At 42.5% G+C, this 24,823-nt stretch overlaps 2 protein-coding genes across 2 annotated transcripts; both read left to right on the top strand.

Moving 5' to 3' along the window:
- The first annotated feature begins 6,344 nt into the window (after positions 1 to 6,344).
- Positions 6,345 to 7,616, top strand: LOC135525163 (cholesterol 25-hydroxylase-like protein). The gene has a single exon (XM_064952905.1). The coding sequence runs from the start codon at positions 6,375 to 6,377 to the stop codon at positions 7,125 to 7,127; it is 753 nt and encodes a 250-aa protein (XP_064808977.1). The 5' UTR covers positions 6,345 to 6,374; the 3' UTR covers positions 7,128 to 7,616.
- Positions 7,617 to 18,076: 10,460 nt separating this feature from the next.
- LOC135523841 (actin, aortic smooth muscle) lies at positions 18,077 to 23,464 on the top strand. Its single transcript, XM_064950802.1, has 9 exons — positions 18,077 to 18,185; positions 19,974 to 20,148; positions 20,421 to 20,549; positions 21,131 to 21,241; positions 21,439 to 21,523; positions 21,639 to 21,800; positions 21,966 to 22,157; positions 22,286 to 22,467; positions 22,825 to 23,464. The coding sequence occupies exons 2-9, from the start codon at positions 20,020 to 20,022 to the stop codon at positions 22,966 to 22,968; spliced, it is 1,134 nt and encodes a 377-aa protein (XP_064806874.1). The 5' UTR covers positions 18,077 to 18,185; positions 19,974 to 20,019; the 3' UTR covers positions 22,969 to 23,464.
- Positions 23,465 to 24,823: the final 1,359 nt, after the last annotated feature.

Raw genomic sequence — 24,823 nt, 5'->3', positions numbered from 1 at the left:
CTCTCTCACATCTTAGTAGAGAGTTAATAAGTGGAGGAAAGGGTCATTTATAGTCTCCACTGTGGTGAAATGTAATGTCTACTATCTTGGTTGATACATTAAATACTGTCACTTATCCTTCCAAACAGAAAAATGTAAAACATTAATTTCAAAGGTAAACAAATTATAGATCATACAGTAGTTTAATTGCGCACAGACACACACACACACACAGACACAGACACAGACACAGACACATACTGATACTCACACTCACAAGATGCAAATTCAGACCGTGATCTAAAATACATAAAGTGATAGTATCAAATTCATGTTAGACCACAATGTTCCTTTGCACATTGACCTAAAACAAAGATGTTTACAATCAACCTCTCTTTTTATTTTCCCTGAAGCCTTTCAAAAGGATAATACTGATCATCTTGCCCAAACCAATCTCCCTGACGTCACCTCTATGCAGAAATTATATTCTGCATGACGACCTTGCCAATGCGAAATAACACTTATCTTTACCGTTTACATAAAAATGATTACAAATGATTAATGGCAGGCTTCATGGACACAAAACACAAAGAATATATGCTGAGTAGAGGAAAAACACAGTATTATATAAGCATGCAATTAAACAATGTGTCTACTGTAAGTCATTACTGTATGTGTTTTACATACAGATCCAAACAGCTTTAAGTGAATGTGCATAATGTGTTGGGTACTGTGTCAAAACCTTTGAAATAGAAAATGTTTGAAAAGTTTTGGCTCATTGAGGTTTTTGAGCTTCTCAGCATTACAACAACGGCATTACCTAAAAATGCATTACCACACAATGTTTTTTTGAAAGTAATAGGCATTGCAACAGAGTATTGTTGTGAAAGTACTAGGCAGATGATGTGAATGATAGAGAATGGTGCGAATAACTAATGACTACTGCTCTGATTGATCATAGTTTGTGTGGGTTGGTGTGAGTCATACCTCAATGAAAATACCTCTTTGTATTTTACATTTTACACAGTTTAAGGAATTGGTTTAGATTTGAATTTGACTGGTCTTGATTTACTCCAAGACTGTAACATTATCTGGCAACAGTTTTTACTGTACACGGTCAAATATGTCCTGTACATTTTAGTGTATTTATAGTAAATCTGCCTGTGTTTGATTGATCCTTTCTGAGGTCACTGCTCCTCAGTAAACCTTTGATAATCATGACCTCTTTCTCTTGTTTTAAACACATTCCTAGAGAATAGTGTCAAAGGCAATCAAAAGTTCAGTGGTGGCCTAAACATGAATTCCTCTTGAATTCAATGAACCTTGTGTAATAATGTTTCTTGAAAGAATTTCAATTTCTCAAGACCAAATCAAATCAAATCAAATTTTATTTGTCACACACACATGGTTAGCAGATGTTAATGCGAGTGTAGCGAAATGCTTGTGCTTCCAGTTCCGACAATGCAGTAATAACCAACAAGTAATCTAACTAACATTTCCAAAACTAATTTCTTATACACAGTGTAAGGGGAAAAAGAATATGTACATAAAGATATGAATGAGAGCAGCATAGGAAATCCTAGTAGATGGTATCAAGTACAATATATACATATGATATGTGTATGTAAACAAAGTGGCATAGTTAAAGTGGCTAGTGATACATGTATTACATAAGGATGCAGTAGATGATAGAGTACAGTATATACGTATACATATGAGATAAATCATGTAGGGTATGTAAACATTATATTAAGTAGCATTGTTTAAAGTGGCTAGTGATATATTTTACATCCTTTCCCATCAATTCCCATTATTGAAGTGGCTGGAGTTGAATCAGTGTGTTGGCAGCAGCCACTCAATGTTAGTGGTGGCTGTTTAACAGTCTGATGGCCTTGAGATAGAAGCTGTTTTTCAGTCTCTCGGTCCCTGCTTTGATGCACCTGTACTGACCTCGCCTTCTGGATGATAGCGGGGTGAACAGGCAGTGGCTCGGGTGGTTGTTGCCCCTGCTGCGCCTTCTTCCCAATGCTGTCTGTGTGAGTGGACCAATTCAGTTTGTCTGTGATGTGTATGCCGAGGAACTTAAAACTTACTACCCTCTCCACTACTGTTCCATCGATGTGGATAGGGGGGTGTTCCCTCTGCTGTTTCCTGATGTCCACAATCATCTCATTAGTTTTGTTGACGTTGAGTGTGAGGTTATTGTCCTGACACCACACTCCGAGGGCCCTCACCTCCTCCCTGTCACCTCCTCCCTGTAGGCCGTCTCGTCGTTGTTGGTAATCAAGCCTACCACTGTTGTGTCGTCCGCAAACTTGATGATTGAGTTGGAGGCGTGCGTTGCCGCGCAGTCGTGGGTGAACAGGGAGTACAGGAGAGGGCTCAGAACGCACTCTTGTGGGGCCCCAGTGTTGAGGATCAGCGGGGTGGAGATGTTGTTGCCTACCCTCACCACTTGGACCATGATGCATACGGATGTTTATTTATAGTTGTAAGCTCCAGCTCAAGTGATCTGAGATATTTGATGACATACACTGGCTTGCGAAAGTATTCACCCCCCGTTCACCCCCATTTTTCCTATTTTGTTGCCTTACAACCTGGAATTAAAATTGATTTTTTGGGGGGGTTTGTATCATTTGATTTACACAACATGCCTACCACTTTGAAGATGCAAAATATTTTTTATTGTGAAACAAACAAGAAATTAGACCATAAAAAACGAGAACTTGAGTGTGCATAACCTTTCATCCCCCCAAAGTCAATACATTGTAGAGCTACCTTTTGCAACAATTACAGCTGCACGTCTCTTGGGGTATGTCTCTATAAGCTTGGCACATCTAGCCACAGTGATTTTTGCCCATTTTTCAAGGCAAAACTGCTCCAGCTCCTTAAAGTTGGATGGGTTCAACTGGTGTACAGCAATCTTTAAGTCATACCACAGATTCTCAATTGGATTGAGGTCTGGGATTTGACTAGGCAATTCCAAGACATTTAAATGTTTCCCCCTAAACCACTCGAGTGTTGCTTTAGCAGTATGCTTAGGGTCATTGTCCTGCTGGAAGGTGAACCTCCGTCCCATGGTCAAATCTCTGGAAGACTGAAACTGTCACATTCATTATAAGGATCGGACCGAGACGCAGCGTGGTATGCGTACATTCTTATTTATTTAAAGAATGAACACTGAACAAGCTAACAAAATAACAAAACGAAGCGGGAAGTTATACAAACGAGTGAAGACAGGCAACTACGCATAGGCAAGATCCCACAAACATCAAAGGGAAATGGCTACCTAAATATGATCCCCAATCAGAGACAACGATAAACAGCTGTCTCTGATTGGGAACCATATCAGACCCACATAGAATTACAAAAAAAATAGACAATACAAAAACCATAGACAATACGAAAACTCTAGACAATACAAAACTAGTGTACCCACCCTAGTCACACCCTGACCTAACCAAAATATAAAGAAAACAGAGATATCTCAGGTCAGGGTGAGAAAGAAACAGGTTTCCCTCAAGAATTTCCCTGTATTTAGCGCCATCCATCATTCCTTCAATTCTTTCCAGTTTCCCAGTCCCTGCCGATGGAAAAACATCCCCACAGCATGATGCTGCCACCACCATGCTTCACTGTGGGGATGATATTCTCGGGGTGATGGGAGGTGTTGGGTTTGCGCCAAACATAGCATTTTACTTGACGGACAAAAAGCTCAATTTTAGTCTCAATTTTAGTCTCATCTGACCAGAGTACCTTCTTCCTTCCATATGTTTGTGGAGTCTCCCACATGCCTTTTGGCAAACATGTTTGCTTATTTTTGTCTCTTAAGCAATGGCTTTTTTCTGGACACTCTTCCTTAAAGCCCAGCTGTGTGGAGTGTACGGCTTAAAGTGATCCTATGGACAGACACTCATATCTCTGCTGTGGAGCTTTGCGGCTCCTTCAGGGTTAACTTTGGTCTCTGTCAAAGGACACCAGAAACAAAATTGTAGACCTGCACCAGGCTGGGAAGACTGCAATAGGTAAGCAGCTTGGTTTGAAGAAATCAACTGTGGGAGCAGTTATTAGGAAATGGAAGACATACAAGACCACTGATAATCTCCCTCGATCTGGGGATCCACGCAAGATATCACCCCGTGGGGTCAAAATGATCACAAGAACGGTGAGCAAAAATCCCAGAACCACACGGGGGGACATAGTGAATGACCTGCAGAGAGCTGGGACCAACTTAACTCGTCGTGTTTGGAGGACAAAGAATGCTGAGTTGATTCCAAAGAACACCATACCTACTGGTGTTTCCAACCCCGTGCTTCACAGTAGGTATGGTTCAGGGGCAGAACGACAGATTTGTACCTTGTCAGCTTGGGAGTTTGAACTCGCAACCTTCAGGTTACTAGTCCAAAGCTCTAACCACTAGGCTACCCTGCCGCCCCAGAATTTAACCATGTTGTCTCAGTCATTATCCAATATTCACAAAGGATTTATTTTTTTGCCAAAATGCAATCTGGAAAACTATTTTTAATGCTATATTGATAGTAAATGTACCAATTATTGGACAAGGAAACAACAATCCCACCTTTTTCATTGTCAATACTTCAATGTTGCCTATATTTGTGATGAAGAATGTTAAGCTCACTGGTTTGAGACCACAAAATCAACCAAATCTGCTAAATAGGGGCTCTAATAACTCTATATTGAAAATATACTGTGATTGAAGACAAATAGTTCAGAGGTTAAATTATTTAAAAATATAGGTTCATTATCATTTCTACACAGTTTCTGGAGTATCTAAAAATCTGCCTGCTATAGGGCATGGTGGGAAATATGATAATGGTGTACGTGGTTTTGGTTTAACACCAACACAGTTTTTTTACACCAATAGGTGTTAATCTTACACTTTCAGAGTACATGTAACACCCAAATCAACACTAGAAATGTTACACTGCAAAATCAACCGGTGCCCCCTGTACATAGCCTGGTTATTGTTATTCTTATTGTGTTACTTTTATTAGTACTTTTTATTTTAGTCTACTTGGTAAATATTTTCTTCTTCTTGAACTGCACTGTTGGATAAGGGCTTGTAAGTAAGCATTTCACAGTAAAGTCTACACTTGTTGTATTTGGCGCATGTGACAAATAACATTTGATTTGATCCATATAAAGTGGTTCACTAAGGGCATTGGTTGTAGAAGGCAGATTGAGGAGGGAGTCCAAATAGATCCGGTCGGCACTGCCACAGATAAGATCAGAATTGAGATTTGGGAATGTGCGTGGGGTACGCTTGGAAAGTACACACGGGATTTTCCGTAATGGGAGGATATCAATTTTTAACCTGACTCCAATAGACCAGTCAAGGCAAGTTTCAGCTGAACTCACCTTATCTTATCTCAGAAGGGACAGTCACCACTTGACTCTCTCCCAATCTCTCATTGTGCTGTCTGTCATATGTGTGAACATTAAAGATGCCTCTAATATGATGGGTTCCTGTGCAACCTGCTGAAATGTGTTTAAAAAGTGTGATTCGTAGGTTAGATGGATAGACTTTTTAATGGAGATGAGGATGGATTTTAGACCCTAATTAACCCCTAGTTAGCTTCAACATGCAGTTTACAGAAAGTTATATTGACATTCCTCGTAATGCATTACAAAATGTTGTAATTACAGGGGTTTTGTTAACAGATGTTTATCAAGAGCAGGGCTTGATAGATCATAAGAGACTAATGGTCTATTATCCAGCTATTCACTCTAAATACCAAGGCAGTCGACCACTCAACATCAGGAATGACAGGTTTCCTTTTCTGTTTCACCTCTGGCACTGACATTGTACTGTTCAGGAACACATCCCTTGAACTGATGAAACGAAAGTTCATTTCATCAAACGTTGGAAATGAGTAGAACAGAAACAGAAAGCAATCAACAGCACCATCTAGTGTTTACATTGTCACTATGCCAAGTTCTCAGCTCCACAGGTTGAGTCATCAGAGGGTCACAGCTCTGTTGTAACAGTGGTGAAGTCTCTCTGACTGTCAGTGGGTCAGACCTCCATCAGCTCTCACCACGTTGTTTGCTCCTGGCAAAAGAAAAATGTTAGCTTAGAATAACACTCATTTCTGGTTATGTATGTATTTATTTAATGATTGTATTGAGATTTTCAATACAGGCATACAGAACAATCATACTCTGAATCAGATAACTGAGCTAAGTGTGGAATAAGTCAAGGGGTATGAATACATTCTGAAGGCACTCTGAGAAGTCCCCCGGAAGTTCAGTAAGTCTATATAAGGACATCTGTGGGCGGATACTTTTCACAGAGAACTCATAAAAGAAGAGAGCTTTTGCAGGAGGTTGTTTAAACACGCCTGTCAAGCTCACACACAACACGACTGAACACAATGCAGAGCCTATGGGACTTCATCCTGGGATATAATGCCTGGCTCAGATCACCTTTCTTCCCTGTGCTTTTCTCCCTCAGCGTCTACCTTACCTTCTGCCTGCCCTTCGTGGTGCTGGACCTCCTCTCCCGCAGGCTGGCCTGGATCAGGACCTTTAAGATCCAGCAGAAGAGCCACGTCTCCTGGACCATGATGTGGAGCTGCCTGGCTTACTCCCTCTACAACCATGTAGTGTTCCTCTTCCCTCTCACTGTGCTGCACTGGTTCTGGAGACCAGCCACCTTCATGCCCGAGGCCCCCGGAACGTTGCGTCTCATCTGGGACGTGGTCGCCTGCCTCCTGCTGTTCGACTTCCAATACTTCATCTGGCATCTGTTGCACCATAAGGTGCCCTGGCTCTACCGGACGTTCCACAAGGTGCACCACAAGCACACATCCACCTTCGCCCTGACCACTGAGTACTCTGGGGCCTGGGAAACCCTGTCTCTGGGATTCTTCGCTGGGGTCAACCCTCTGCTGCTGGGCTGCCACCCCCTGACAGAGATGCTCTTCTATGTTCTGAATATCTGGCTTTCTGTGGAGGACCACTCTGGATATGACCTGCCCTGGTCCACGCATAGACTGGTGCCCTTTGGGCTCTACGGTGGAGCTCCGCACCACGACCTGCACCATCTGAAGTTCAAGTCCAACTATGCTCCGTACTTCACACACTGGGACAGGGTTTTTGGGACATTGCACAAGCATTCAGACTGAATTTCTGCACAGAAGAAAGTGCAATTGGACATCTTGAATATCTTTTATGTTAAAAGGATGGGATGCAGAGAACATCACTTTGTGATATATTTTATGTCGATGTTATTTACCATAGTAAAGATAAAGCTGTATTTAATCAAATTATTTTTTATTAAGTGTGTTATTTATAATGTCATAGCCTGAGTGCAGATTTTCTATTACTGTTGTATATTAAAGATTCATGCACTGGACTCTACAATGTACAAACATTTTCAGGTTAAATTTAAAACCTGGTTACATTAACCAGTTTAGTCAGAACTATCAGAATGAATTTGACTGAGATTGAATGACTGAAGACCATTGTGCATGTTTGTGTTGACTTCCCAATGCTACTGGGTGAGCATCACTGAACAAAATGTTCAGCTGTTTCAAGCTGTATGCAGTATTAACAAGGGATGACTCCCAACATTTTAGTTACAAAGCAAGGGGCAATAAAACCTATTACCAAAATATCTGTGTGGCTCGCTTTCATTAATCAAAATGTTTCCGTACGTAAGCCTATTTGTTTATACAATGTTTTTGATTGATGGAGATGCCAATTTTCAGATACAGCAACGCTGCATGCAGCACAACCATGATGGTTTTCTATGACGCATACATACGTAAACATCATTTGTATGCAGTCATTTGAAACCCATGAGTGTGCCACTGTGCGCCAAAGATATTTATATTGATTCACGTTTCTACTAGTGGTCCATTAGGGCTCGAGACACCTTTTAAGAGGCAGATGACCACAAGAATCATGAATCTAAGTGGATGGATTCTTCTCACCAAAGTCTTGCTGCATCCCAAATGTGTTATTTTGTTAATTGTGACCTTGTGATCAAAAGAGGTCATTGCTCATTGCAAGATTGAGGAGTTTTTTCTGGACCATGTGACCTGAACATGACCAAAAGTTTTCTACATTAGCATGTACTCATTTTATGAGTTTCTAACAAACAGTTTTCTTTCTTTCTTACGATAGATGGACAATAGTATCCATGTTAATTAGGCCCTTTCCAATGTTCCTGGAATTAGGTGAAAGTTGTGCCAGAATACCCTGGTGACAGGATGCAGACATTTCCTGACCTCCCCGCGAGGGGAAGTACAGAATGAAGTCCACTATTTATAAAAGTGCAGTAATCAACATTGCCCCCCATCCACACTTCCAAACGAAATATGAAGTCGCCAAAGCCTCATCTAAAAAGGGAAAAGGACATCTTCCTGAGATTGACAATTGAGAATTTCCCAGAAGTAATTGGAGAATTTCCCGAACAGGAGAAGGAACACAAAAATTCTGCAGACAAAACAGAGCCATCAGACACTAATTTCCTGGCCTATGCAATACACTCTATGACATTTTCTGATTATATCTTTGTGAACATGTAGGATTCTTTGTGAATTTTATGATAGCGTTTATGAGCAGTATTTTCCAGATTGTGGTTTGCGCCCCACTGGTGTGTTGCCACTGGTCCATGGGTTGTGGTCAACAATGAGTTTGAAGTTAGAAGAGGCCCTGGCATTGTTTATTTTTTATTTTTTATCATTTAACCTTTTATTTAACTAGGCAAGTCAGTGAATCACAGAGGATCCCACAAAATGGAGAAGCACTGTTTGAAGCAATATCACACAGATTTAGAATCTTATATTCTTTCGTGTTTGCTATTCGTGGTTCACTTTTAAAGACAACTAGAAGTATGCTATTGGATAATATGTGAGAATGATGGTGTTTAGGTTTTTGCTATGATGGTGAGTTCTCAGGCTGAGATGAGTCTTACAAATCAAGTCAAATTGTATTTGTCACGTGTGCCAAATACAACAGGTATTTCACCTTACAGTGAAATCAACCATTGTGTGTGGGATACGCTTGGAAAGTATTTCCAGCAATGGGAGGATCACAATTTGTAGCCTAACTCCAAAACCCAGAAGACTAGTCAAGACAAGTGTGAACAGATGCTTATCAAGAGTAGGGCTTGGTAGGTTATATATGAGTCATGGTCTACTATCCAGCTATTCACTCTAAATACCAAGGCAGTCGACCACTCAACATCAGGAATGAGAGGTTTCTGTTTCAAATCAAATGTTTTCAGTCACATGTGCCGAATACAGCAGTGAAATGCTTACATTACGAGCCCTTTACCGCCAATGCAGTTTAAAAAAAATACAGATAAGAATAAGAAATAAAAGTAACAAGTAATTTGAAGAGCAGCAGTAAAATAACAATAGTGAGACTATATACAGGGGGGTACCGGTAAAGAGTCAATGTGCGGGGGCACCGGGTTAGTTGAGGTAAAATGTACATGTAGGGAGAGTTGTTAAAGTGACTATGCATAGATGACAACAGAGAGTAGCAGCGGTGTAAAGGGGTGGGGGTAGGATGCAAATAGTCTGGGTAGCCATTTGATTAGGTGTTCAGGAGTTTTTTCCCTTGGGGGTAGAAACTGTTTAGAAGCCTATTGAACCTAGACTTGGTGCTCCAGGTACCTCTTGCCGTGCGGTAGCAGAACAGTCTATGACTAGGGTGGCTGGAGTCTTTGATAATTTTTAGGGCCTTCCTCTGACACCGCATGGTATAGAGGTCCTAGATGGCAGGTAGCTTGGCCCCAGTGATGTACTTGGCCCCAGTGGTGTACCACACTACCTTCTGTAGTGCCTTGCAGTTGGAGGCCTTGCAGTTGCCATGCCAGGCAAGGATGCAACCTGTCGGTATGCTCTCGATGGGGCAGCTGACAAATGAGTAGAAGGCAAACAGAAAGCAATCAACAGCACCACCTACTATTTGCATAGTCACTATGCCTAGTTCTCAGCTCTCACTGTAATTCTGCTACCCAGGTTGAGTCATCAGCTGGCCACAGCTCTGTTGTAAAAGTGGTAAAGTTTCTCTGTCTGTCAGTGGGTCAGACCTCCATCAGCTCTCACCATGTTGTTTGCTCCTGGCAAAACATTCATTTATGTGCAACCCACCCCTCCTCATCCTCTTCCTTCCTATGATAACATGATGCAATACATTGAAACCTTGATGTTAGGATTATTTAATTGTTGGGTAGACAAGGTTTTTAGAAGCATGTTGATGTATGCATTATGATCCATCTGATCAACAACAGCAGAGAAACTAGTTTGCTTTATTGATGATTTATCTTGAAAGAACTGAAGCTTAAACACTCGGTAGCACATTCTACGAAGTACATTTGAATAACGCTTTATAACATCCTTTATCATTTGTTATAACACTGAGTATAAGCATCCATAATAACTCCTAAGCACTCGTAAAATTCTGTATTATATTTTATATATGAACTGTAATGACTTGACTTATAAGACTATAGTGCACAATGCATTATAGCCATGCTGGTTTGAAAACACAGACAACTACAGACGCGAATGGCTAGCGAGCTAACGAGTGAAAACACTTTCTTACAGACAGAGCTGGGAATGAGCTAGTTACAGAAATTGTATTTGAATTCCATAATTTTGAATTTGTAGTAAAATATTGAATTGGAATTCAATATTTTTGCATTTGTAATGTATACATACATTGAATCATTGTATTCACAAATAATAAATTATATTCCATGAATCGAATTAATATTGCAGTTCTGTGGCTTTAACCAAGTTAATTCCTAGGTGAATGATATCTTTATAATTAAACTTGTTTTATGACAATACATTACATATCTGATAAGGCCTTATTTTCAGGCTTAGCTTTACCGTAATACAGTGGACAGAAACTCATGGTTTACAAGCCGCATCAGGCTTGCAAGTAGGGTTGCAAAATTCCAGTAAATTTCCCAAAATGTTCAGTATTTCAATATTCCAACTGTGATTTCTGGAAAACCAAGGGAAATTAACCAGAATTTTCCAACCCTACCTGCAAATCACATTATGTTGGCTTGCAAAGGGATACATCATTCCTATTGCACTCAAGCCAGAGTTAGGACATTTCAATGGTTGACATTTTTATTCACTCACAAACTGCATTCATAATGACTGCCAGGGTTAGGAGCTTTGTGAGGAGACTACCTAAGTCATTTAAACTGGAACAACCATTTCCGCAAAGGGTGCAAAAAATGTAACTGAATGATAGGATTAGTTGAGAAAAATGTATGTTATTTATCTTTGCGTAGCATAGAATTATTCACTCAATGTACATGCAAAAACACAGATATTCAAAACAATTCCCAAAAAATAAACCTGCAGTAGAGCATGTTGGGGAATTTTTTTATAAAATACAGTTGATGTGACTAATTTAGTTTTGAGTCAGTACCAGTAATAATGACTTTTCATTGACTTTGAGATGAATTTAACAAAAGTATTTAAATAAAAAATTCCTTGGGCTTTACAGCACATTTAATATTGTTCTTGTGACTGACTGGGTTCAAACCGGGTCTCCTGCATGTCACAAGACTGTGTTAGCCCACTTCGCTAATGTCTATAAGAATTAGCTCAAGAAGTTCATGTTAATTACTCTGTATGCATAGCAAGTATCTCTTCCCCCTGATTCAGCTCATACGAGACAAAAACTCAGGACCTCTGCCTCGCAAACACATGGACCCTCTTTCCTGAAGCATTCCAACCCATCATATTGAAAAAGGCCTTCTTCAATCATGCAAGGGGTGACACTTCAGGCTGATGAGTGAGTTTCACAGATCCCCATCTGTTACACGTCTTCAAGATCCTGCAAGGTTACTCATCAAAACAGCATGGTTTGGTGATCTATGCTGACGTGATGAGCAATCTTGCCTGAGACCTGAAGACGTGTTAGTTTGACATGTGTTGGTTTGTGTTAGACGTGCTAGTTTCAAGTCTCCAGCAAGTGTACTCATTAAAGGTTAACATGTGACTGACTGGGTTGAGACCATGTCAGCCTGCTGAGTTAATGCCTAAGCATTTGTTCCTGTGACTACACTCTAAAAAGAAAAGGTTCGTGGAGTATCCTTGAGGGATTCTTCAAATTGAAACTGTGGGGGAACCCCTGTAAGTTCTTCAAAGAACCTCTTTTTAATGGATCGTCAAAGAACCTTCTGAAGAACCTTTTGGGGTTCATTTTTGAATCACCTCCCCTTCCCTATTATTATGAATAATAATAGGAAGAATATACATAACAATAACAACAATAACATAACACTTTTGTTGTTTTACTATGATTTTAGTGGCAAAGCAGAATTTTAAAAATCTAAACCTAAAGTGTTTTGATAATGGTTTTCATACACATACCTTGTCCATAATGTAGAGGCCTCTGGGATTTTAAATGAAGAGGTAAGGGGGGAGGATGGTACACGTGATCTGCATAACATACCAATTGACTTACCTTTGTATGCCTCCTCGTCTTTATACCTGCAGACACACACACACAATAGTGAGCAGTTCAGTCATCTGCGCCCAATACATCCAGCCTTCAACATGTTCCTACAGCCTACATATTCTTACCTCTTTGTTGACTGATATCCATTGAATTGTGTCAATGTTCTGGAAAGTGTATAAACAACATAGCAATTTGTACAAATTTTTACAAATATATCACCTATATATAAATAGGTGGTATCATTATAAAACTGTATCAATTTGATTGTACAAGGGACAAACCTTAACTGAAATGGAGGAGCTCTTTACATTTTTCAGTTATGTGCCTGCTCCTGCTGTCCTTTCAAATCCAAATGTTTCAGTTGGGCAGTTAAGTTCCTCCAAGAACCCCCCCCCCCCCCCTCTCACCAACTAAGGAGGTACCTTGATTAATCCTACCTCCTATGGGGTTCTTGGAATAACCTTTTGGGGGCAATTTCCAGTGCCAAGCACCCTAAGGTTCTTCAAAGAACTTTGACGATCTTAGAAGAACCCTTGTTGAACCCCTCATTTTCAGAGTGTCGGATGGGTCTCTTGAAGATGGTCAAAGGGGGGGGGTGACGTGTAAGACAGTTGGTTCAGTGAACACGCTCACGTGATGAGTAGGCTGTGTGGTCCTCTGTAGCCTGTCCTCCTATAGCTCCTCCCACCAGCCTCCTATAGTGCACAGATCTGTTTGCTATAGAAAGTGCTCTTGTTGTGCAGTAGTTTAGTTTAGTGTATTAGGATCCCCATTAGCTACTGCACATGCAGCAGCTACTATTCCTGGGGTCCACATACATGGATGTAGTCCACATAGTAAGCCTGTTTTTGCACCCAGTCAGTTATATTGGTGCCCAGGTAGCCTAGTGGTTAGAGTGCTGGGCCAGTAACTGAAAGGATGCTGGTTTGAATCCCCAAGGCCCTTTCAATGTGTGTTTGAGCAAGGAACTTAACCGTAGTCTCTCTGTATAAAATTGGAGCTAAATGCTGTGTTTTTTTAATGTGTTGAAATAATAAACAGCTTTGCTTAAAAATGTCCACATGATGTTTCCACTGTTAAATAAAATGGTGACGTTACCAGGGTAGCTAACTCTGTGTTGTTGCTTTTTCTTTGTATTCTGGAAAAGGATTACACTTTACTTAAAGCCTACAAATACCTTCTATAGTGTTTTATAAATAAGTGAATCACTTTAGTTAAAGTATACAAAAACACATGAATAGTGAGTTATCAAGCTTTATAATACTGTACATTATGAGATGTTGTTAAAGTGTGTTGTAACGCATTATGAAGGACGTTATGAAGCGTTATGTACTTCATAGAAAGTGTTACCGAACACTTCATTCCAGCAGTTGGGTTGAATCTGAAATCAAAACATCTAAATATGAACTCTTCCCTAAAGCTGTTTTGCTGAAAAACAAAAGTTATTATTATGCCACTAGAGGGCGAGAGAGGAAAAGACACATGGAGTACAGACAGTGCCAGTGCTCCGCAGAACACAGACAGTGAGGGCAGTAAAGGGAAGGGGGATACCAGTAGGCCAGAGGTCAGGTGAGGCTAAATACAACAGTAAAAGAGGTGGAAACCCACAGAGACAAGACAGATTACACCAGATAATATCCCTAGGTTTACCCAGTAGGGCATTGTCTTCTTTTTCTCATCTTCTTCACCTCATCACCACAGATTTCATTGGATTTGGCTGGTGAAAGCAATATGGTTGAGACCTTCAAATCCTTTGACCAATCAGAGGTCATTAAGGAAATGGAACAAGGAACTGAAGTCTGAAGAGTATTGAGGTACTGGATCTGTACTCGAGTTAGCTAACACAATGTTCTCTCTCTCTCTCTCTCTCTCTCTCTCTCTCTCTCTCTCTCTCTCTCTCTCACTTTCACTCTCTCTCACACACACACACATAGACAATCACGCACGCACGCACGTGCGCACACACACACACACACACACACACACACACACACACACACACACACACACACACACACACACACACACACACACACACGCACACACACACACACACACACACACACAGAGAGAGACTCAAAACAGGAAGAAAATGGGCTCAGGCCTTGCTTGCGAGGAGTCACCATAAGACATTCCAGAGCTGGTTGTGAGCAGATGCCTGTTGATGCTAAGCGTCCAATGAGAAGGCAGCAGGGAATGTCCTTAAAGACCACAGCTGCTTTGCCATTTTCGGTCAAAGCACATGCCAGTAGAGCCCTGCAAGAGCCCATCGCCCTGCTGCACACACTGGCCTGCTGCACACACTGGCCTGCTCTGATCGGTTGATGTCTGCCGTGATGGCCTGACGTCAGATGGGGATTTAATGTGGAGAGGATTTATATCAAAGCTGATAGTCGGAACAGTAGCAGCAGTAGCTGTGTTGAGGGAGATGTAACGGTCTACAGCCACGTTCCCCTATAAATGCTGCTAACTCGATTCAATGAAAGAGGCATAGGTGGAAGATACTGAGGGGCAGAGATGTTTGTCAAGTTATGTGACATCAAGGTTAGGATGACTATCATGTTCCTTTAGAACCTCTCAAATAGATAACAACATGTCTTACATGATGCTGTATACCCCCGGTCTTCTGAAAGGTGCAGAGTGTTATGCATCGTCTTTCAAAACAAGGCTCACTGAATCAGTTGCTGCCGTTACTATCACTTAGGCGCGCAGATGTGCCTTCAATGAGGCAAAGAACGAGAGGAGGTCTCATAAAGGAGAAGAGAAGTCGCTGCAAGAGAGGAGAGGAAGTAAAGAGTGCAGCTAAACATGGGAATAAGTGAGCTCACGCTGACTGATGGGGTGCAAAGGATACCTTCAGTTTAAACACGTGGAGCGCCTTTTCACCCACAGTATTAGGTAGATGCAGACGCACACACGCACACGCACGTGCACCCGCACGCACGCACACACACACCACACACACAGACACACACACACGCACACACAGCACACACGCACACGCACACGCACACCACACACACACACACACACACACACACACACACACACACACACACACACACACACACACACACACACACACACACACACACACACACACACACACACACACACACACCACACACAGACACAAAATAGAGTGAGGGTATGTTTTTTCCCAGACCACACCTTCGGTGGGATTGTTTCTTCCCTACATGCCTTGAGGAAGCGCGGTCTGCCAAGTCTCTCCTTATTTACTGAACAGCTCCTTTTTTGGTGCTGCATTCAAATCTGCTGTGCGCTGTTACTGTGGCAGAGTGGGAGGCAGGTCAGTGGCTTTCCTTCCATGTGTAAAGCTGACCTCCAATTTGAAGGATTTCACGCTGACAGAGAGTGATAAACACCAGCCATGCTGGTATTGCAAAGGTCATGTATTGGTAAAAGGGCTCTTTGTAGAGATGTGCAAGTCTGACTAGTTAGACAATATTGGAAGAGCTGTGTACTGTTGAATCATTTTGCCCTTGTGTTACAATGAATGAAAAGTCTTGTAATGTGGTACATTTGGCCATCTTGCTGTACAACGTCTTGTTACTAATTCCAAGTGTTAAAAGTATGAACCAAAGGAATACCAGCATCAGCTAGCGTCAGTCTAGGATGGAGTGTAGGCTACAACAAACAACATTTATTTTTGACAGCAGATCCAACATTCCAAGCATTTCTTCCATGAAACAGTTTCGCTTCTGTACTACTGAAAATGACCAATCCTTTAATACAACAGGACTGAGAATTCCCTCGATCACACAACGAAGGAACAAAATCAGTCAAATATCATCCTCATGACTTTGCAGAACATGAGAAGGAATTGAGAATGTTATTTCAAGATTTATGGCAGAGAAAAAAAAAAAAGTACTTTTAAAACTTGAATTGAAAAAAAAATTGAGAGATTTTGCTGTTGCTTTAAAACTGCTGATCATTGGGTGACAGCTACATTATTTTGCACAGCCTGATGAGTCCGGATCATTTGAACTGTTTCAGAGGGATTGCTGTACCATTTGCATCAAATGACAATTCATATTCGCCAACAATAGCCTTTCACAGTACATTTAGTTGAGCTCAACCACAAACCCAATAGTCCTCCAGTCATGCTGATAATATTCTTACTCTCTCACTTCCTTATTCCCTCTCTCTCCCCCTTCTATCCACCCCCTTTCACCTCACTCTCTCCCCGACTGTCTCTCATCCTGATATGGCTTTGTGCTGGCCATCGTCAGTACGTTGTTGTGGCGTAGCATACCTCATCAGACAAGCAGAGAGCCCAGAGAGCCTGGGACCTGAGACAAAACCCGGCCAATCCGTTTGAAGATGAGCTCATGGGTTTACAGTATGGGATCTCACCAGCGCCAGGGTAGATGATGATGACCGTCCCATCCCCAACTTATGACCAGCGGCACCTCATATCGTTCAATATTATAGCCATCTATTTAGCTTCAACTTAAAGGGACACTTAAGCTTTTGACCATAGAATGAAAACGAGTCATTTTCACATATGTGTAGGCTAGAAACACTGGTATGGTGACGTATATAATGAATATGAGGTTAAAATGTGGTGAAATGGCCCTTTCATAAAAATGATGCTGGAAGATAAAGTGCTTTTTGACCAGGGGAGAACTGTTTGTCTGACCCTCTGATTGTTAGAGCAGAGGGATGTAGCCTTTGTAATTCTAAGAGCCAGCGACTCAACACGCCACTTTCTGTGGCTCTCGGCGCTGTGGCAATGGGCAGTTGGTGACAGGTTCTTTCAGCACCATCAGTAAAGCCTCAACTTCACTTTTCCTCGCTACCTACCCAAGCCGCCGCTCACAAACGGGTTTGGTAACACTCACTTTTGGTAACACTCCCTTTATCTGGATTGCCCCAAGTAGATGTTCTGTAGATGTTCGATAACTGTCAACAACATTTCAACTAACTATCTACTAACCCTAGCCCTAACCCTAACATGAACCCTTATCCTAACCCTAAACAGTAACCGTAGCAACCAGTTGCTTATCAACAGATAGTTTAGTGTTAGTATGACCATCTGAAGATCAACTATATGAGATTATCTAGATAAAGTGGGACCACTCTCCTTTCAGTGTGGGTCATCACAGAAGATATCTGGAAGATCATTCCAGAGAAGTACTGAGAAAAACATGTGTAGAATAACAATCTGACATTTTGAAAGGTCAGGATATTCCATAGATACAATACAATTTAACAGACCTCTACCTCAACTGACAAGAAATAATATTTCTTCACACCTATCGAATATTTCCTCATCTAACTGATGCCAATTCAAACAGCACCTATAGGCTGTATTTGTGGCCAAACCCGTTTCACTCTTCCGTGTCACTCAGTCTGTGCGTGTATGTGAGGGCCCTGTGTGTCACAGGGGGCAGTCCTATGAGCTCTGTGCTGTGTGTTTATGTTCCAGGATGGTGAGATCTCCTGCCTTTCACAGAAAAAAAGGCCCCTGGAATGCTCTGAATGATGGGACTGGGGCCCTCCACTAAAGCACTAGGATTGGACTGTTTTTCCCCGGCCATCCCTATAAGGCTCTGGCTGAGTGAGGCAGACAGGGAGAGTGCAGCCCCGGCTCCATGTTTGGGAAGTGGGAGGGGGAAGTGGAGGATAGGGTCTGGGAGCTACATAAACTCTCCCCAGGCAAGTGAGGGGGCACATCATCCTTGAGAGGCATACCCCGGCCAAGCACTGTCAGGGTAAGTAGGCCAGCACCTCACCTCTCCTTTTCCCCTCTCTCTTCCCTGCTCTTCTCCTATCATCTTCTTTCCCCCTCTCTCTTCCCTGCTCCTCTCAGCCCCTCTCTGTCCTCTCTCCTCCCTGCTCCTCTCCTATCATCTTCTTCCCACTTCTTTCTTCTCTGCTCTCCTACCCTCTCCTCCTCTCCCGCCTGCCAGTCTGCCTGACTGTCTCAAGTCGACACCTGCTAAATTGTTAGCTGCTAATCTGCTAGTCTGAGTCAACTGCAGGGGTCAGCACCTTACAGCACAGACGGCTGCTCAATTTAAACCAAGCTCATTAGCCTTGAAGAGCTTTGGCTAATCTCGCAGGTGTATGTTAATGCAAGACAGGGATTTTGAAGTCTCACAACTAAGTCACTGTGGTCTGTTGTGGGTATTAAGTGTCACAGCTCTTGGAAGAGATCTTAAGTATCATGCTGTTGTGATTCACTTAGGATTTGTGGTTGAAGAAGCAAGTGTTGCTGCTTGAAAGAGTGTGGTAGAATAACACAGTTGTAAATGCTCAATTTGCAATGTCTTGTTGCAACTATGGTATAGGCTCAGAAACCTGTTATCAATTATAAATAGTTTTTTCAGGTAGTTGATCATAGTATTAGACAGCTGGGTCAGTGCCGTAACGCAAGAGAAACGTTTCTCTCCAAGGCTGTCTCAAAGTCTTGTAACGGCTCTTGGAAACAGCCAGGCTCATAGATTGTCTCATAGAGTGTTAAGTCTCTTGGGAACTCAGTCAGTTTGGAAAGTTTGGACGTTTACTGTCTACAGTTTTGAAATGTGGAAAGCTTTGAAATGTGCAAATGAGGTGATGACTGGTTGCATATAGGGGTCTCTGCTGTGTTCTGCAAATGATAGGAGTCTTGAAGAGTTCAACACCAGCCAATCTTCAGCAGTGAACTCCATCATAGTTTCTCATGGTGCCCTCTGCTGGAAAGCTTTGGAAATCCTTTATTCCAAAGGTTTATGACTAAATATGGTCCTCATTGATTCTGCTGCCCTCTCTCTCTCTCCCTCCCATCCCTGTCATGTTTCTCTCCTTTCTAGTTTTTTTTTTTTTTTTACGATTGTAGACAGGCAGGGCCAGAGAGGAAGGGAGTGAAGGAGAAAGGTTTTCAAAGTCCAGTCCAAAGACAGACATGATGTCGCATCATTTCCTAATTAGGAAGTTTTCCCAGGGTGCTGAATCCATTCATTACAGACTGGTGTACAACCCTAACCCTAACTCAGGAGGTTTGTAGGGTAACTCCTATGGGGAGTTTTGGTCTTAATCATGAATGTTCTGCTATTAATGTTACATTTGTACAGTGTTATAACATTGTATAACAATGTGCTCCATAGGCTTTTGGAAAAATGTATTTATATTGTACTCCAAGCACATGCCAACATTCCAAATTGACTTTTTCACTTTTAATAGGAATAGCCTACATCCTTTTTTCACATTTTGGTACACACTAGTGGATTTACCTGAGCCAAGTATTCCTGCATGAATTAATGTCAATAATTGCCACACCAGACTTCTGTTGTGGTTTACGGTTTTCATGAATTCACCTCAGAAGGGTGTGGTCACATTACTTTAGAGGGATAGACTTACACACACACACACACACACACACACACACACACACACACACACACACACACACACACACACACACACACACACACACACACACACACACACACACACACACACACACACTAATCTACCATTCTGTAGATGTTAACTTACTCTTCTGTTTGGTGCCCCTGCAGTGATTGTCTCCAGTCGGAGTAAGGAAGGTAAAGCAAAGAATTGACAATGTGTGACGACGAAGAGAGCACCGCCCTTGTGTGTGACAATGGGTCCGGTCTGTGCAAGGCAGGCTTCGCCGGGGACGACGCCCCCAGAGCAGTATTCCCCTCCATCGTAGGCCGTCCCAGACATCAGGTGAGCCGCCATTTGTCCATCAAAAGAGCGGCTGGATGTAACCGACTTCTGATTGGGCGATGGGAAATCATCCACTTTTTGACCATAGTCTTTCATGGTCCTTGTTATATTCTTAATTTCAAAGCATTTTTATTTAAATGTTTCACTTTTGTTACCCATCATGGTTTAAGTCTCCACACAGCAAAGTCTATTTGATGAATTTCAGTGCTAGCAATAGCATCCACTTTACAGTGTGGTGAGTGGGTTTCTGAGCAGCCTGTTCCTCTCCCTAGGGTGTGATGGTCGGCATGGGACAGAAAGACAGTTATGTGGGTGACGAGGCACAGAGCAAAAGAGGTATCCTAACCCTGAAGTACCCCATCGAGCACGGCATCATCACAAACTGGGATGACATGGAAAAAGTAAACCTACCACACCCTACTACACACAATACAACAATGACACACAGACTCATAAAACACACATGACTTGGACGACCATCAAAAAAAATCACATTGGAAAGCAGGAACACACTCCAACATGGAATTTGATGTACGTTCATTTTCCATCATGTCACCCAAAAATAGCCCCTCAGCCAACACAACTCCCCGGGTGGCACTTTGGGATCCATCCAGTGGCATTTAGATCCAGGATCTATTCTCAGAACTACGACATGTTCATTGGTTAGCTAAAGAGATGTTATGTTAATGGAACCCCCCATCCTCCACCATGGCAGTCTTGTCATGTAATTTAGCTATGACTCATCCCCGGTGACTAGGAGACAAACATGTCAACCAATTATCTCAGGGCACATGCTGTCATCCCCTCAACAGATGCATGCAACAGATGGTGTTATTCACTTAGAATCGTAAATTTCTCTCAAGATCGACCTCAATGTTTTGTGTGGGATTTCAACAAGGGCCTCAATCGAACCACTTTTTTTCACCAGGTTGTGGTGAGGTTGTTTGTTTGATTGGTTTGTGTGTTTTGTGTGGATTGGCAGATTTGGCATCACTCTTTCTACAATGAGCTCCGTGTGGCCCCAGAGGAGCACCCCACCCTGCTGACAGAGGCCCCCCTTAACCCCAAAGCCAACAGGGAGAAGATGACCCAGGTGATGACCCTCATACACGACAGCTGAGACTTGGTCCAATGTATATCTCTAACCTAGCCTTTTAAGGCTCTGTAAGGCTCTTGATATATACAGAAGAAATGTGTTACACGATGCTATGACCTTTGATTAGTGCCGTGAGAATGATATGTTAGTGTGAAAAAATAACACTGTAACCTAAACAAATGGTCCTGTTCTAGATTATGTTTGAGACCTTCAACGTTCCAGCCATGTACGTAGCTATCCAGGCTGTTCTATCCCTTTACGCCTCTGGTCGCACAACAGGTCAGTCGAACACACCAGTCAAAACCAGCCTCATTTTATACTGACCATTCAGTTCCACTGGGTCTTAACCTTCGTGTCCTCCCCAAAAAAACGGTGTCCTCCTAAACCTCCACAGGTATTGTCCTTGACTCTGGTGATGGTGTCACCCACAACGTCCCCATCTATGAGGGTTATGCCCTTCCCCACGCCATCATGCGTCTGGACCTGGCTGGCCGCGATCTCACTGACTACCTCATGAAGATCCTGACCGAGAGGGGCTACTCATTCGTCACCACCGGTCAGTAGGAACTCTGGGATGGGCAAATATCTGATGAGACTATATTCTCTCATACTGTACAGTATATGACTTTTGAGCAGAGGCCTACGCGGACACAGAAGTGCTGTTCTGCCAAACTACCAATCAATCCTTAATCTAACCTCCCCCTTATCCTCCTATCTCTAGCCGAGAGAGAAATTGTCCGCGATATCAAGGAGAAGTTGTGCTACGTGGCCCTGGACTTTGAGAATGAGATGGCCACCGCTGCCTCCTCCTCCTCTCTAGAGAAGAGCTATGAGCTGCCCGACGGTCAGGTCATCACCATCGGCAATGAGAGATTCCGCTGCCCCGAGACCCTCTTCCAGCCATCCTTCATCGGTAATCCCACTCTCTTTTTCTTGTATCCCTTTTTACTCTCTCCATCTGCCGTTCTCTCAACAGTTTGAAACAGGGATCTATCTCTGTCTCTTGTGACTCTGTGTGATTTCCTCTGGTTTCCTCCCCAGGCATGGAGTCCGCTGGTATCCATGAAACCACTTACAACAGCATCATGAAGTGTGACATTGACATCCGTAAGGACCTGTACGCCAACAACGTCCTGTCAGGAGGTACTACCATGTACCCTGGCATCGCAGACAGAATGCAGAAGGAGATCACTGCCCTGGCCCCCAGCACCATGAAGATCAAGGTGTGTAGGAGATACTAACATCCAGAGTTAACTTACAAGTCACTGTGTGAGATGTTGTATAGGGACTTTACCTTGTTCGGTATAGTATTCATCCTAATTTAAAGGTCTATTTTCTGCCATTCACAGCCAGTACTGATATTGGTCCATTTCAACGCAATTATCCTTTTGACCTCTTTACTTTGAATATAAATCTTTGTCTTGATAAATGTTTCATGATTTCATGCAAGTTGTTACGACTCAATCTAAAGCGAAATATCACTGATTTTTGTCTCACTAAGCTTTATTGTACTGTACCTTAAGTCACTGCAATGTGATTTGTTCATTCTGTGTATTAAATGACATCTTCTGTGTTACCAGATCATTGCCCCACCAGAGAGGAAGTACTCCGTCTGGATCGGTGGCTCCATCCTGGCCTCCCTCTCCACCTTCCAGCAGATGTGGATCAGCAAGCAGGAGTACGACGAGGCCGGCCCTTCCATTGTGCATCGCAAGTGCTTCTAAACAAGGCCCAGACCCACCCACCCACCCCCCAGCCCACTCCCTCCCTCCAGCCCCAATTTCTGCTCTCGTTCTTTTGCCTGTAAACTGTGAATGTGTCCCCTATTTACCCTCCTGTGTTTCTATCTTTGCACTGCCCACCCCTGAGTGAATGTTATGTTATTGGTTGGTTATGTTTTTTTGTTGAATGAATAAAGCTTGAATGTGCAGCTGATATAAAACTTTGGGGGCCATTGGGGGCCATTCCCGGGGGAGTGTATATAGATTCCAGCAGTGGCGATAGAATGAAGTAGAAGAGGCTGAATCTGTTCCACAGCGCTATAGCATTCTCCCTCTTTTGTTCACTTTGTTCAGTACTTCATCCCTGGATGTGGTCTCTCGCATGGCTCAGATCACTGCTGAAAGCTTCAACCATCTGACTGTTTGTAAAGATCCATGTGAACATGAACGAACACCCAAGGAAGGAATAAAGCTCTCATACAAGGGCCTCTGGCTCATACATTTGTATTACAAGTGTTTCTAATATAACTGCTGTAACTGCTGCTGCATTGAGCTACATTTTCAGTTACTCTTCTTTTTATACAAAAGACACCAGAATCTATGCGCCACTGCTACCCCACATTCTCCGAAAGTGAACTACAACAGAATGCCTGTTGAATGCCGTAAAAAAAGAAAAGAAAAAAAAAACGATTTCCTGGTTCATCCTTTCAGGAGAATGGCTTTGTTTATTCTCTAACAAAATAATTACAGCGACATACTTCACACCCTGGATTGCAGAGGGACTGGATCCCTGGTCCTGTCTTGATAACCTGTTTTCACTCATTCCTTTCCCTTGATGACATGGTTCTGTTCATTTGGTGGGGGGGGGCGCAGAACAACTACATTTGACAACACATGAAGTGCAGTTATACAACAACTTGGACAAGGAGATAAAGCACTATGCATTTTTTATTACCGAAATGGCAGTGGAAAAGTCCCTGCATTGACTAGTTGTCTTTCCCATTGCCAAACATAAAGCCACTACAACACAACATGTTTGTGCAGCACCACTGGGACAGCTGATCACACTGCAGCAATAGTCCAACACCACATTGTACAACTGATAATGCCATTATCAGCACTGCTGTGAGGGCGTGTGCAGAGTAAAAAAATATATGCCCGCTTCTACCAGAGGTGAAAAAAGGACAGCTCCATTTTCTACAGCGAGGGGTGGTTAAAGGATAGCCTTGTCCCAGATCTGTTTATGCTTTTTTGCTAACTTCCATGGTCATTGTCAAGCCAAACAATGATGAGTTGGCAAGACGGCACAAACAGGTCTGAGACCAGGCTAGTTAACTGCTTCATGGGGGTGGAAAGTGAACTTATACCTGAGCACTGTGTAGTCAAGGCCCTTGGGATGGCAAAAAGATACTCCTCATATAAGGTGTCTAATGCGTCATGCTTATACAGTGCCTTCAGACAGTATTCATACCCCTTGACTTATTCCACATTGTGTTACAGCCAGAATTCAAAATGGAAGTGCATCCAATTTCCTTTGATCATCCATAAGACATCGCTACAACTTAAGTGGAGTTCCCCTGTGGCCAATTCAATTGTTTGGAGGTTATTCATATACAGTATAGAAGGTACCACAGTTGACAGTGCAAGTCAGAGCAGAAACTATACCATGAAGTCCAAGGAACTGTATGTAGATCTCCGAGATAGAATTGTGATGAGGCATATATCTGGGGAAGGGTATAAAACTATTTCTAGAGTGTTGAAAGTTTCCAAGAGCACAGTGGTCTCCATTGGGAAATTGCAAACATATGGAAATACCAATCTGAGCAACCGTGCAAGAAGGACCTTGGTCAGGGAGGGG

This window comes from Oncorhynchus masou, chromosome 31 (assembly GCF_036934945.1).
Source record: "Oncorhynchus masou masou isolate Uvic2021 chromosome 31, UVic_Omas_1.1, whole genome shotgun sequence".
Classification (NCBI taxonomy): Eukaryota; Metazoa; Chordata; class Actinopteri; order Salmoniformes; family Salmonidae; genus Oncorhynchus; species Oncorhynchus masou.
Note: the sequence above shows the minus strand (reverse complement) of the source record. Positions and strands in the feature narration are given on the sequence as shown.

What these genes read in the sequence shown, in the direction of transcription:
- LOC135525163 (XM_064952905.1), top strand. Translation starts at nt 6,375, where the DNA reads ATGCAGAGCCTATGGGACTTCATCCTGGGATATAATGCCTGGCTCAGA.
- LOC135523841 (XM_064950802.1), top strand. Translation starts at nt 20,020, where the DNA reads ATGTGTGACGACGAAGAGAGCACCGCCCTTGTGTGTGACAATGGGTCC. An exon ending in CTACTCATTCGTCACCACCG is followed by an intron (nt 21,801 to 21,965) that starts GTCAGTAGGAAC and finishes TCCTATCTCTAG; the next exon opens with CCGAGAGAGAAATTGTCCGC. An exon ending in CCAGCACCATGAAGATCAAG is followed by an intron (nt 22,468 to 22,824) that starts GTGTGTAGGAGA and finishes CTGTGTTACCAG; the next exon opens with ATCATTGCCCCACCAGAGAG.